At 41.7% G+C, this 15,600-nt stretch overlaps 1 protein-coding gene across 1 annotated transcript in view; it reads right to left on the bottom strand.

Annotated features, from left to right (window-relative positions):
- Positions 1 to 9,669: 9,669 nt before the first annotated feature.
- The window catches only part of trim44 (tripartite motif containing 44), a 65,869-nt gene continuing 59,938 nt past the window's right edge, over positions 9,670 to 15,600 (bottom strand). Inside the window, exon 6 of the mRNA XM_061721507.1 lies at positions 9,670 to 10,961. Within this exon, the coding sequence (XP_061577491.1) occupies positions 10,877 to 10,961 (85 nt within the window). The 3' untranslated portion in view covers positions 9,670 to 10,876. The remainder of the gene's footprint in view (positions 10,962 to 15,600) is intronic.

A 15,600-nucleotide genomic window follows, 5' to 3' on the forward strand; every position in this document is an offset into this window, starting at 1 on the left:
TATTGAATTCAGATTTCTAGTAGACCCAGAAAATTGCAATCTCCACGCTGGAAAGGAATATATAGCCTTGATCCACAAGTGTGCCCGAGCATGTGTTTGTGCGCAGAGCCTTTTCCTCACATCTCAAGGTGTTTTCGGTCTGCAGCAGAATTCACACCCAAGTGCAGAATATGCCACATGCCCTGGTTACTGATTCACTTTCTCTGCTTCCCTTTTTGAAAATGCTCCTCAGTTCAAACAGTGTTTGTTATGTTTCAGTCCACCTGTAGTTCTGTCTCTTCCCGCAGGAACATACTTCCCCGTGAGAGTGAACGCTCTATCCATTCTGGAGAAGGGAAACCGCAGAATAATTGACAGAAATATCTATTCTACCAATTCTCTGCTCCAGTTAAAAATCCAGTAGGGATTCAAAGGCCGTCGATGAAAGAAGAAAAGAAAAACCAACAAAACACAATTTATTTCATCTGCGGCATAAACTTAAAATTTAGAGAACAGCTAAAGAGTTTGTTGCCACCAGCTCTATCAGTGTAAAATATTATTTGCAATGTGAGATAAGTTCAAGATTGCTGTCTCTTGGGGGAAGTATTCTTTTTCAGAAAGAGAGAGAGAGAGAGAGCGGTGTTACCTCTTACAGAGCAGAGGTTATTCACATATCTGCTTTTTGCTCTACTGACTTTCATACGCATTGCAGCCACGGAGCAAAAGTGTCAATGACGCGGCAGAAGTGCCACATCGACAGGAACCAGAAAACTAACTTAAAAGAACATGCGTCTGTAACAGTGAGCAGGACAAATAGGAAAATAAACGAACACATATTGATGTGGTTATTTTCTCAAGACTAGTTTATGCACTCACAGTCAGGCTCAGAAGTCAAATACATAAGTTTAGAGGATTTTGCCTTTCTAGAAAGCACAAGTGATCTCAACATAATAAAAAACAACCTTGAAGACGAGTAGATGATGTCTTGATGAAGACGCCCTCATGAATTTAAACACAGAGGCTTCATAACAAGGTGCAACACAGGTATTATTCATTTAAACTGCTGCAGTGACTGTATGATGAGGTTTGCCAGATGTTATTAGCTCAATTGCAGTTAGTTCAGAATATCGCTGCTCAGCTTTTAATTAGTGTAAGACAATGAGAGCATATTACTCCAATTCTAATGTCCCTTCACTGGCCATCAGTTTGTTTCCGCATTGACTTTAAAATTGTTGTATTTGTTGTTAAAAGTCTTCGTGGCATCGCTCCAAAGCATCTGTCCGACCTGCTTCCTCTGTTCGCTCCTTCATGCTCCCTCCTGTCAGCAGATCGGTTATTGTTAGTCGTCTCTGAGACAAAGAGGAAGCTTAGAAGACTGAGACGGCGCTTTTTCAGTCGCTTCCCCAAAACCAGGCAGGCGGGCTCACTTCCTGTTTTTTCATTTTTCATTTTTTTTATTTTTCCCCTATTGTCTGTTATGGCTTTATTTTTGTTTTGTATTTGTTTTTCATGTTTTTAATTCTGTTGACCCCGTGTAAGCGTTCAGCACTCTGGCCAGCTGTGTTCAAGACAAGGGAGGCCGGATTAAACCAAGATGATATTGATCATGGTGATGAGAAGATAAAAGCGTGGAGAGGGAATGGAAGCGTTCACGATCCAGCATAGACGCGGTGGAGCAGTCTTATGCAGTCCTACGCCAATACAAACAGCTGACTGGTGTTTATTGATGATGTAACGTTTTACAGAAGTCAGAAGATGAATTCTGAGGTGTATAGGCCTTTGCTCTCTGCTAACATTCAGCCAGAGGCTACAAGACTGATTGACTGGTGCTGCATGTTGTGAATGGAAAGCATCTCAAGGCTTTTTGGGGGCAAAGAAATGGAGCATTCTTCAATGGCCGAGTCGGTCACTGGATGTAAACCAGCAGGGCATGTTTTTCAGTTACTGCAGAGAAAAACTGAAGGCAGAAAGGCCCAGAACCAAGCAGAAACATGCAACTGGCAGCAGGGAAGATCTGACAAAGCATTTCCACGGATAAAAATTCAGAATTTGGTAAAGCCCACAAGCTCCTAGACTTCAGAAAGTCTTTAACTGCAAAGGATTTTTATCCAAGAATTAAAGCTTATTGAATATTTACAGTTATGTTACTTTACTTTAAAATGGCAGTAATTCATTAATGGTAAAGGCCACATTTTTACAAAACCTCCTAGATTAAGCTTATACTTTGGTCACATCTTAATTTCTTTATTTGAAATCCATCATGGTGGTGGAGGGGGGGTATGAAGGAAAGAATAAAATCTCCTTCTGGACCTAACTGGACTCCTTCTGAAAAGGCTTCTGGACCTGACTGCATTAGAGAGGAAGTTTCAGTTGGGGAAAAAAAGGTCTTGTGGATAGAATGAGGACGGACAAATTAGTGCATGCTTAGTTAACATCTTATCCTTCCTGTATCCACTTAGGATCTAGTTGGTACCAAGCTGCCCGTCATTTCGATTAAGCAGTTACCAGGGGGAGTCTGCAGAAGAGAGACTTTGTGTGGGGGATGAGTCTAAGCACAGATATTAGTACTGACATTTGACAAAATGTCAGCGAATAACCATGTGGATCAAATCATGGCTGCAGTCACTATTACTAATGCTGAAATTCCTGCATCTGTATTGTACCGTTTATGTTGCTAATTTGTTTAGAAAATACATGACATATGTTTAAACTTCTGCAGCAAAACTACAATGGGCACATAACACTGGAGAAGGGTTATTTGGGAGCCTTTAGCCCTGCTGCTTAGCCAGACCCACGTGAGCTGAGAATTGACACGCAATGTTGACACCAAAAGCTTTGTTGCTGTTTTGAAAATCCCAGTCACATCTGTGTGAGACTTCGTCCCACCGGCGTCAAGCAGCAAACATAGCTGATATGTGTCATGATTTCCACTGGACTTCCTGCCCCCGACGTGATACAAGGCCTGGAAGTGCACAACAGCTTTTGTGCAACAGAAAAGAGCGGGAGCAGGCAGGACTCATCTGTGTTCACCGGCTGCACGCAGGCGGGCTTCTCTGGACATATGAACGAGATGCTCTTTGCATACTGGGTGGGAGTTTGGTGGACGAGTACGTGTCGATTTCAGCGCGCTATTCGCATCAGTGTGTGGGTGGATGAGGCTGAACTGTAGAGTGTGAAACAAAGCAGACGTGTTTTTCTGGACACAGAATGATTAGCAGGGGGAATAGTTGTCTAAAAGTTTGTTTTTGAAGTTTTATTACTAAACCTAAATTTTCTGGGGACTGATTTATACACAACATGACAAAAAAATGAATAAATAAAACAAAAACATCCCCATTTTTGGTTGCAGGACATGAAACCCTGAAGCAAAGCAAATCAACACCTGCCACGTTATGCTTTTTTAAACAGTTGCATCGCGTTTCTGCTGTGTTTCACTGTCAGGGACCACATTACACTCTCTAGTCACAGCAGACGGTTATGCTGCAGCCCAAAGGCACCACGACACTGTCTACCGACAGGTAACGTTAATCCAAAACGACAGAAAGGATCTCAGGTTGGATTCACACTCAGAAACCTGCACGTACCCAGTTGAACTGCCTCCCCAGGTTTTTGACAGGTTGCTTTAATCATTAGGTTTCAGTGCCATCACCGGTTGCTTAAGATTTCATGTGTACGACCTCTTCCCTGCAGAGCAGCTCCTGAAGAAAAAAGAAAAAAAAAAAACCCATCTAATCTACTCCGGTGCAATCGAGGTATTAAAGTAGAAGGAATGCATATTTTGAAGTGCCAAGACTTCTTCTTCAATACATCAATCTGCCTAATTTGGGAGGTTTGGAATATGAAGAATAAACAGATTTCATTTTTTTTTCTCCAGATGCTGCCTTTGATTTATTTAGGATCATTAACACTGCAGAAGATCCCAATAGCGTGGTGAATGGAGTCCATGGCACTAAGCTACAAACTGAGAGAAAGCTGTTTGTGAAACAGCTGGCATTTTAATCTGCCATTCTTCTGCATGTGGGTCCACACATAATTTGTTTAATCTCATTGCATTAGACTGAACTGAGTCCAGTAGGATAAATGGCTAAAATTATTTACATGACATCCCTTTCATCATTTAAATTGTCCAGCTGATGCATTGTATTGAATGTGAAAGTGAACAGAAATTTTTGAGGACTAGTGGCCGTTTTTTTTTTCCCCCTCTTTTATTTAAGTGGCGAGACAAGAAAACAGGCAGAGGGGAAGAGGATGAAATGCAGGAAAGGGGCTCAGGTCGGGACTGAAGCGGGGCTGACTGGACAAGGAGCTTTATGGCTCATTTTCACTCGTCAATCCATATGAAATATCTGGTTGTGTTCAATGCACTGAAGTACACCGAGCACTTACCGATGTTAAAGCCAACTTGGTGCTGCCACGGGACAAAACTGTTTTTCATAAAAGCCTACACTTGTAGCCTATGCACTATCACTACTTATTCAAAAGAAACTGTAAGAGGGGATCTTTGTTGATGTGGTGCCGAACTTGCAGAGGCTGCAGTCCTGCAGCAGCTAGTTCAGGATCGACTCCTGTCCTGTGGTACCTTTTCTCTTTAAATTAATGTTAGTCCAGGGGGAAACCAATGTCAGAATAAACAGCTATTTTAAGCCTCTGACAAGATTCAAACATGTCATTCCAGTTATTTACAGTAATAGTGTGGAAAAGAGAGTTCATGGTATCTGCTTCCACAGAATGGTTTGGTACCAATATTAGGGTTGCCACCTTTCAGAAATAGAAATAAGGGACGCCCTGATTTCAGCAGCGCAGGAGCCAAAAAAAAGCCCCAAAACTTCTAAACTGAATAAAAATGTGTTTATTTTATATGAAAAAACGAAATGCTTTGATTTAAAGTTTAAAGTGCTTTAATAGCATTGAACTTGCATGACTGTACAGACAGACAACCATACTAGCAACTGAAATATCCTCCTATGCTATGTATGTCCACATCGGCCCAGATGTAATATAGCCTACAGGTGAATAATATGGTGTAAAAGTTAATTTATTTCAATAATTCAACTAGAATATGGTGTAAAAGTTAATTTATTTCAATAATTCAACTAGAATATGGTGTAAAAGTTAATTTATTTCAATAATTCAACTAGAATATGGTGTAAAAGTTAATTTATTTCAATAATTCAACTAGAATATGGTGTAAAAGTTAATTTATTTCAATAATTCAACTAGAATATGGTGTAAAAGTTAATTTATTTCAATAATTCAATTAGAATACGGTGTAAAAGTTAATGAAAATACGGTACAAATCGTGTCCCGTATTAGTTCAATACGGGACGCAACATTTTTTTCTCAAATAAAGGACAATTCCGTATTTTACGGGACGGGTGGCAACCCTAACCAATATACTAGAGGCAGAGACCAAAACTCTCCTACTTCTGTTGAGAGTAGTTCGTGTTGCATTGGTAGCCAACTGGTACCGACTGGGCTACAACCTGAAACTAAGTAAGTGCAGAGAGTCCTTTTCTTCCCTCCTCTCTCTCTCTATTTTTAACACTTTCTGTACACTTACAAAGGTAAAATTGTCTGGGTTCCTCAGTAGGGACTCAGTCTTGTCAGAGGCTCAAAATAACAAATATTCTCACGCTGGTCGCTCGCTCTCTTAGCTAACATTGGTGGCAGTTAGGCTCAATATTATATTCATGTATCCATTCTCACTCAACACTGCTTTGATTCACATAATTGTGTTCCCTAACAATTTTTTACACTCATCTAACAATAGACTTGGGAGTTGTTTAAACTCCAGAATGTCTCTTTGACCTGACCTAGATTATTAAGGAAACAGGACTCACCAACATGCAGTTATATGTCTGTGAAATATTCAGTCATGTTGCTTTAAAAAAAAAAAAACCTGTGTACGAGAGCAAACGTACTATATTCAACCAGTATATTGTACATGGTCATATTACCAGGCTTTAGCTGAGTGAAACATTGCTGGGTTAAATTAAGCCATGAGTTGTTTGAGGATGAAGTGTATTTGAATAAAGCAGATTAAGATTGAGCTGCATGCTTTATGTGATTATACACTGCATATGAAAAGAGGCTGCCTCAACACGTACATTTAATGCCACATACTGTATATTTAACTAAAACACCCCATCCTGCATTTCACTAAATGCAGTTTGACAAGAGTTGGATGTTATAATTATACATTAAGGCGTGAACATCAATGTATTAATAATGCAGAATATGTTTTTCACAGTATGTTGAGGCTTTGCTCTGGGATATAAGTGTTTTCTGGCTTACATGAAGCTATCATACCAGATTTTTGTTCATCACAGAGTTTGTGAACCATCATTCTGAGATGCCGACCACCAATTAGCTTGAGCTGGTTCAGTACACTCATCCAGAACAGTCTAACAAATCTATTAAAGACTGCAGATCAACTTAGACGGTAGATTCTGCCTCTGATAAAACTGCCAATGCCATTCGTCTTATCAAAAGCTGAGACAGGCATCTAATCACGCCGCCTCAGGACAGACCTGGAGGTCAGATTGCCGCACCCCGTCCTCCCGTCGGGCCAGTCCAGAGCAATTACCACTGGTGCTTCCCACACAGACCTGTGTCACCGACACAATTAACAAGCTCCGGAGAAGCACGGGCGACCAGAAAGGGACAGACTGTGTACACAGCATGAATGATGAGAGGAATGAGGTCGGACGTGGGGAGAGATGAGGAGATGGAGGGGAGAACACGAGCTGGTCACGCCGGGTTGCTAGGCTTTGGTGGAGGGTCAGCGTGGGCCAATGTCAAACTAAAAAACAAACTCACATCTTGAAGATTTTAAACCAACATGTCACGGACATGTGTTTATTTATCTTTAAAAAGAGAACCAAATCTCAATATTATTTTATTTTTATATATTAGTGTAAAAACAGAGCGTTTCTGTTCCAAAAACCCTCCGGGTGGACGTCTTCAAAGAATGCCTTGCGAACACTATTTTCTGCCTCCTTCTCCTCTGCATTCAGCATTCATCTTTGTTGTGGGGATGATTCATCTGGGCTGCGATAGAGCTCAGTACAGTGCAGCTCCCACAAGAAAAGATGCTACGTGTTATCTAGGTGAGATGTTCATTTTATTCTGAGACACCTTCCATTATCAACTGGAGGTGTCCCGGCTCCTTTCCACTGCTGCCACACATCTCGATTATCACCGTCTCCATTACCCTGAAATAGACCGCTTTTATTCTTTTATCCTTTTATCCATATTGTGCTTGAAGTGAGACACTGTATACATTGCAAATGAAAACAAAGCTTTTGCTTTGAGTGTTAGCTTTAATTTACCTCCATTACTCATCGTCTATCAGTCTGTAATGGAAGGGAATATAGGTATTTCATTTTTATCATCACATTAAATCAGGTAATACTTAATGTGCATTTTTAAGTTTTAAATCCGTCAATCCGTTTAAGTAAAAACAAAAAAATAGCTGAACTCTAGTGTGAACCTCTCATTTATTGTTCTCCTTGGTCCCACACTGTTTTCCTTTCCTGTAGCTCCACTACTTGCCCAAGGAGGATGCCAGAGTAGACTCCACAGAGGTTAGAGACGGAGGCCTGAAGGTGTCTTTACTGAGTGGAGGATGAAAGCGCCACGGAGGCTGCCCGGAGGAGAGATGGATTCTTCGGCCCGTCACATTTCCACCCAGTCATTGTTCATGAGCCCCGCTGCCAGACAGCTGTCTGTACCCGTCACCTCTGACGGATGCCTACTGCCAGTCTCTGAGACGATCCACACTCCACGTCACCGTCTTATCAACTGGATCTCGTAAGAGCCCGAGAAAGAAAGAACAAAAAATTGATGAGCGGTGGGAAAAGATTGATTCAGTCTGTTGCTGTTGCCAAGTTGTGCTTTAGCCTTTTGTGAAGTGAAAATATCAAACGAGGGAGCATCTAATCCTTTATGGACCTGAATGGCAAATGGACTGAATTCATAAAGCACATTTTAAGTCTTGTGAATGCGTCAAAGCAGCTTTCATTCTCCTGAATTCAAGACGCGAAGATTAAAGTGGGATCGGTCAGTAAAAATCTGGGTTAAAATCCTTGCACCAATGCCCATTTTCCTGTTTTTTTTTTGCATGTGTGTGTGTGTGCGTGTGTGTGTGTGTGTGAGAGTATGTGCACGCATTGACGCCAAAGGGAAAGATAAGATGGTGCATGAACTGAGACCAGAAGTAGCTTCTTTTGAATAGTAACAAGAATGTGCAATTTAAACAAGAACGGGGGTGTGGGTCTCTGCAGGAAAACGGTCCAATTTCACAGGCTAATGCGTATTCTCTAAAGTGCTTTACAGCACACACATGCACACATGCATCTGAGGGGCGATGGGTGGTCTATTATTAGCTAGATTTCCCATTTTTCTGCCAGCTCTTTAATGCTGATAAACAGAATCATTAAGGCCTGTCATGGTGGGTTGGTGGAGCTGCTCCATTAGCGTGAAACCACAGACTCCAACTGTCTTCTTAAAATGAGGCCAGAAAAACGGGCTCTATTAAAGGCGGCAATCAAAGCTGCATCGCGACCAGTAAGCAAGTCACGCAGCCGACCCAATCTCACAAGCCATGAAGCAATAAATTCATGTCAGTGCAGATATCCAGTCTTTTTTTTCTTTTCTTTGCCCCATCAGGAACAAAAGGAGGTCTTTCTGCTGCGCTTCGGTTTATTCACGCATCCTTGTGCCTGTGTGAGAATATGCTCAGCGATGTGGACCTGGGAGAGCAGGTGTAATTGGCTGTGGGGAGAAAAAAAAACAGAACCTTTCGGCCTCGCTGCCTAAATGAGATCAGACAATTTTCTCTTCATTTCCCTTGACAACACACATATTGACCCCATTCAGGTTTGTTGTTGTTGCTCCAGGACATAAAAGCACATTGTTTTTGTTCGCGCCCATGCTAAGTTCACTTAAATCGGACACTCTAAAATATGAACGCACGAGGAGACATTTCCAGAGTGGTTTAAAGTGCTTTGAAGCTCGGTCAGCAGGCAATGACTCAGTGATCGCTGAAGATCAGAAGTTAAATCCATTAGAGGATGTAAAATAAGACGTTACCACCTAGGTAGCAAGGACAGCGGTTAAATGACTATCCCCCAATCAATATGTCAAAGCCAGTATCTCAATTTACAGGCTGAAAGGTCATTCTTGGCGAGATGAGGCGGCTCAGGTAGAAAACAGGTGCGATGCTAATGCATCCAGGACGCTGCGTCTCTGTGGAGAGATGCGACAAAGATAAACGAGCTGCAGAGAGACAGGCTTTCAAATCAAGGTTATGAGGTGATCAAAGTTGTTTCTGGCTTGTTTCACTTCAGATGTATGGACCTTTGCACTCAGTATTTATTTAAATGCGTCTGTGTAGAGGCACAGGTGCTAAAGAGGTCTGCTCTCAAATCTCTTATTCCCAGTCCTATCTGGGTGTGCTGCTACTTTGAATTTTAATTAAGGAAACTCTCCCTCTCCTTGGTTATACGTCAGGGCGAATCATCACTTTTTCCAGCCTCCTTCAATCAGAACTCTTAGTGACTCCGTTTTCAGATGTGATGTTTGCAAAAAAAACAACTCAAATGACAATGAATAAAACAGAGGCATGAATGCCTTCAGCATCCAGTCTAAGAAAAAGACATTTTTTTTTAATGATTTAATGATTTTTTTTCAGATTTAAGACCAAAATAGACAAATAAACATGAGATGGTTACAGACTTCTGTCAGTCTGTTGTCCCAGTAGAATACACACAGAATACTTGCTGCTTTTCCAATAGGCTGCTGAGACGACAACATTTCCCTCGAGTAAGTATACGACAGAGCATCTTAGTGCAAAGCTACAGCAGTAAAAAGTGGCCCGCATATTATCAGTGATCTCAGTTACAAATTTAAGGCAACAGAATCGATCATAATAAAAACAAACTGCTGATATGTAGTAAGACTTGCGGCAGTACATCATGTGTGAAAGTTGTGGCCGAGCGGGTCAAGGTAGAAAGTGCATGCGTCTCCGGACGGTAATCCGTCATGTGGTGCACACTGGCCAGGAGTAATGAGCCTTAACGCTACAGTACATAGAGAGTTGAGAAATGCAGGAGGCCATAGTCAAATTGCAGTTCGATTTTTATCTAACACACTCAGCAACATTCACCAATCAATAGATGTCAAGATGTCTCCTGATTCTGATAATAGATCTGACAAACAGAAGGAGGAAGTGCAAACAAATATCTACAAGGATTAGGAAACATCCGGCAGGGCTGAGAGGAAAGGCAAAGGTGAGAGTACAGCATGAAGGAGAGCTCCTCTTCCATCCTATAGTTCTTTGAAAACCCCAGAAAAACTTCGTAAAATATTCTCTGCACAACATAAGGCATTGTGGCGTCTGAGCTGCTGTTCCCTTTCTAAGTCTGAGTGTCCAGAGAGCCTAAACGGTGGAACCAAATTCATACTGTGAATAAATGAAGAGTGAAAAGCACCGTGTCACACATTCCCCCATTCCTGACATCTGTGGAGCTCGACAGATGTTCTGCACGGCTCCTCTCCGACTCAGCCAGGCTCACCAGAAAGTCCACCAGCCGACTGGTTGTGGAAATTAAGCCTGATGGTAAATGATTGCACATGACTTGCATGCTTCAATAAAAGAAAAGTTTGTGGTGAGTGAGGAATTAAAAAGTTCGAGTAGGAGAGATGTGGCCATCCATATTTGTCACGGCAGCCTCCTTCAAGGTCAGTTCCCTCCCAGAGAGAAGAGAAGGGAGGGAGGGAGGGAAAGAGATGAGTGACAGAGAGGAGGCCAGCTTGACGGCTCAACGGTGCTGACAGCGGTTTAAAACAGATCGTCAAGGACAGGGGGATGTGCACGCTGTCTGCTCTGCTCATATCAGGGGGCGTGCTCCATGGACGGTCCAGAGTCGTTGTCTTCAAAGTTGTGTGGGTCCAACGGGTTTGCTCTCGGCTCTGGCAGTCTGGAAAAGAAACGCATATCATATCATATCATATCTCCATAAACCCCCCCTACCTAAATATAAATTATGTAAATACAATAAAACATTTGGGAAATGTAATCAGCTCTAGTCAAGCTACACCTTGAGTAGAAATCATCCATTCTGTCGGTTTTATATTAGCAGCTCTAGTCTGACAGGCAAAGTGACACCTAAATTACAGGGACCTGTAAGAATCCCAGCCAGGCTGATGGATTCAATTTCACTGCAGACAGTCTACACTAATCATATGCTCTAATTGGACAAGGTTGTGAGGGTGACGGAGCGCTGATGCTCCGCGGGAGGCAGCTCTCCCGCGACTTCTCTCCATCGCCATCCCTCCATGTTTATTATGGGGTTCCCACTAAGTATACAGTACTGCAATCCATTTTCAAAAGACTGCGTGTCAGCAGCTTTTTTCCAGACGTGCACACATCCATCCATATGGGGAGGCTGTTTAAGTCAATGAAATTCAATGAGCTTTAAAAGGTATGCCATTCAATCTTACTGTTCAAATGCTTCCTGTTAAACCAATTGCATCTTAAAACCTCAGAGAGTTACTATGTATTTTTATTTGTGTATTTATTCAAGAACAAAGGGGGAAAAGTTGAAGGACAATCTGACATGGCAGGACTCACTTCTATATTAAAATGTATATATTTAATACTTCTAGCTCAGGGTCGGAAGATATATATTTCTAAACAAAATACAGTTGTTCCCAGTTTAAGCCTTTGGGATCATTTTCTCTCCCACCATTAGTTAAGCTTCCATACAAACAGTGCAAATGCCTCGACACTATATTGGCAGTAGTTCATGACAACCAACAGAGCAACAGATCATTTGAATATAGCACAATATTATCTACCATGCAAACTGTAATGACACAGTTGATCAAACAAATTAATCATCTCCAAGACAAGCACAGTGAGCAAAGCCAAAAGCTAAACACATACTTGCAGAGCAAAAGTGGACAAAAGGCTTGTACAGGCAGTAGCACGATGTCAGAAAAAAACTCATTGTTACGAAGAGTCTAATGATTCTTATGTGGATACAAAAAAATCCTTTCAACAAATGCAGTTAAGATTGGGTAGCTGAGCAGATGATGACAAAACCTTTGCTAAATAAAAGAAATGCAGACAATTATAGAGCAAACAAAAAGTTACAAATTGATACTTGGTATGAAATGCGATGAGGGACAGTCTGTTTTGAATTCTGTGACTTTGGCTAAAGGACTGCGAACGCTGAGTCTAAAGTTGTGTTCGGCTTGTACAAACAAAAATGCACCTGGCTTTTCCAATTTCTGTTCAAACAAACAGAACCTTCGTCTTTTAGTCAACATTTGGAATAGTAATAAAAACAAGAGATTGATTTTGTTTTTCAAGAAAGACTTGAAAACGAAATTCCAAAAAAAGGATTTAGTTTCATTAGAGGTTAAGAGCACTGAAGGGATGCCGTCTGACTTACACTACCAGGAAACACAATTATTTCAAAACTTGACAGTAGGTGGTGCCCTGGACGTCAACAGGTGGATTATGAGAATAGCATGCCAGCTGCAGTGTTGAAAAAATGAACTTCAGTCCATATTTTTGGAAAACATTTATTCTTTTTTGGAATCTGTAAAAAAAAAAAAAAGAATAAAAGACCTGATATGTTTTTGATACATTATCCATCCATCCATCTCTGCTTTCAGGTCATGGGGGCAGGAGCCTGAGTACAGTCCAAACCACCTTTTCCTAAAGTTCCAGGAGAATACCAAGGCATCCCCAAGCCCCCCAGGAAATGCAATCTGTCCTGGGTCTGCCTCTGGTCTTCCACCCCGTTGGACATCCCTGAAACATTTCCCCACTCATCAAGGGGCCGTCCTTAACAGACGCCCAGGCAACCTCAACCGTCTTCTAGTGATGAGTAGAAGTTGTGACTCCCAGTACCGGAGCTTTGCTCCTGACTTGTAAAGGACAGTCTAGTCACCCTATGGAGGGAACTTATTTCATCTGCTTGTATCGGCAATCTCTGTCTTTCTGTCACCACCCCATAGTTCATGACCACAGGAGGGAAGGAACACGGATCCGGTGTTTAAATAATGTTATCCTGTGACTTCCATCTCCTATTTCTTTAACAAGGACACAGTCATATCCATCCTTTCTCTGAAAACTACATTTGATCCATCTCATCACCCCCCCCCCCCCCCCCCTCCCCAAAAAAAAAAAAAGTTTGATAATAAGACTTTCTGTGAGTTGCTTCCCGAGTATTCCCGTCTGACATTTTTCTGCTGGCAGACAGAAAAAGCTTTTTTCCTCTCTTTTTGCACCTCCTCGAGGAACACATTATCACAATGTAAAACTCAAACAAGGCATCTCGTCTGAAAATGACACCATAATGCTTTGGATCACACACTACAGTATGTACACCTGCAATGAGAGCCTTTCAAAATGGAATAAATCACTTCCAGAAAGGTTAGTGATCAAGCACTACTCAGCACTTTCAAGTGCTTACAAAGCAGGAACATAATGCACAGAAACAAATAATAAATACCACTTGGCATGAAGTCCCAAATATGTATTGCCAAAGGCAATGATGAAGTTGGACAAGAGTGTACACCCGCATTCAGGGTTAATTACTCTATAGTTATAGCACCTCTCATAAGTGTGCAATTAAGACATTAACTATGCAGTAGTGCTGTCGATTCAAATCCTTGGCAGATTTGCGCATGCACTTCCATCCCATCCACATGATCAGTTTTACTCCAAACTGTCTACAGCATCAAACAGGTTGCGTGCTCTTCTGCAGAACTGCCTACTTAAGCCGTCGTGAGCTGATCCGCATGGCTTCATCCTGTCTGATGTGGCGTTTGTGGTAAAATACTGGTAAATGTATTTGCCTGAGCTAATTTCATCTCAGATCATCTCAAGTCAAGAAAAACAGTCACCCTGGTAGTTTAAAATCAATTTAGACATATATGTATATGCCATAACGTGAGGTCTATGAAGGCAAATGAACCATTTATATTCAGAGGGTCTTCGCCCCCTAGGAACCAGGATGTAATAACTTATTTATCCACCTGCAGAAAAAATGCCATTTCTTGAAAGAGAATTGCAGTGAGTATTTGGAAAAACTTAAATATAAAACCAAATGCCAGTGGGTAGCTGATATATTCCCTTTAAGTTGACATTTTTGCTTTGCTACGTTTTTTTATTCCGTTCATATTCCATGGCCGCAGAAAAAAAAAATGTTTTTATGTCTTTGTGTGTGTCCTAACGACTGGCTTCTTTCTGTCCATGACTTATTCATAGGCTTTAATGCAGTTGATGTTTTATTGATCAGAAACGATCATTGCCTCCTCCCCTTGATGTGACCATGACCTGTGGAAAAGACTCGAGCTGATGACGGGGCGGCCGGCCGCAGAAATGGCCTGGGCTTCGGGGAAACATACCAGCTGCGCTATAAGTGATGGATGGATAACAACCTTTGAGCATGGGAATTTGGAATATTGTGAGCTTGTGTGTTAGAGAGAATGAGAAAGAGATAAGAGTTTAGCTAATACTGATTGAGTGGAACAAAGCTTATCTTCCAAATGTCTCATCTCTCAGTACAACACCAAAGTCCTTCTCCCCAAAAGCCCTAAAATGAAACCATCACTCATTGGAGGAAAACCCTGGCCTCTTGTGAAGAAAACAGAGGGTGGGAGTGTACATGATCCTGCCTAGAATTTGACTTTTGTCTTCCTCATTATATTCCCGTTTTGGCATCAACCCCATGGAGCTCGCTGTGAGATGGAGGAGGGAGGGTTCCTTGCCCTGATTAAGTCTGAATTCCCTGCTCTTGGCAGAGAAGCTGCAGGACTCCTAAGTCCTCATCCAGAAACTCCCCCATCATGCTGTGGCAGCCTTGCCAGGCTTGATCCAGCCTCATTGCTATTTGAATAATCACACTGCAGTGGCTGGGATGGGTTCAATGACTTGAAAGGTGTGTGTATATAAAGATGGAGAGATGAAAACATAGGGAGCTGAGGAACAATCTGAGGGTTGCTGATTAGGGAGGGAAGTTTTTGACTAAACGATGAAGGTAAATGAGAACAAGGCTGTGTGCTACAACTCATGGTGATCATTTGCATTCCCAAAGGGTTGTTACATCATCCAGGCGTATTTGAACACAATAGACGGCTGAACCCATTTCTAAAGCCCTGGGCCTTGTAAAGTTTGGCCTAATGACAAAGGAAACTTGATGGTTATTGATAAGAGTCAACATGGGCCGACCTTACTGTACCTTGACTTTCCATCAAAGAAGTGTATTCTCCTCCTACTCGATGAAGTAAAAATAGAGGATGACTTAATACTACAAACAGCTTTTGGGCAAGGATTAAGTGAAAGGAAGGGATTAGGGAAAATCAGATCAAACTGATGAAAGAAGTGCTGATTATTGATGATGTGAGCTGGGAGGAGGGAATTAAAAAACAGCTATTGATTTGTAGAGGATGACAAACTCATGCAAGATAAAAAAGGAAAAGACATAATTGACTATCTGTATGGTAATACTGGATCTAACTGCCCACTGTCCTGGAAAGATTTACATCCTTCTCTCTCACTTGCAATCACATCTGCTGATTTCCTCTCTTCTCTTAATGGAT

The sequence above is a fragment of the Cololabis saira genome, chromosome 5 (assembly GCF_033807715.1).
Source record: "Cololabis saira isolate AMF1-May2022 chromosome 5, fColSai1.1, whole genome shotgun sequence".
In the NCBI taxonomy this organism is placed as follows: Eukaryota; Metazoa; Chordata; class Actinopteri; order Beloniformes; family Belonidae; genus Cololabis; species Cololabis saira.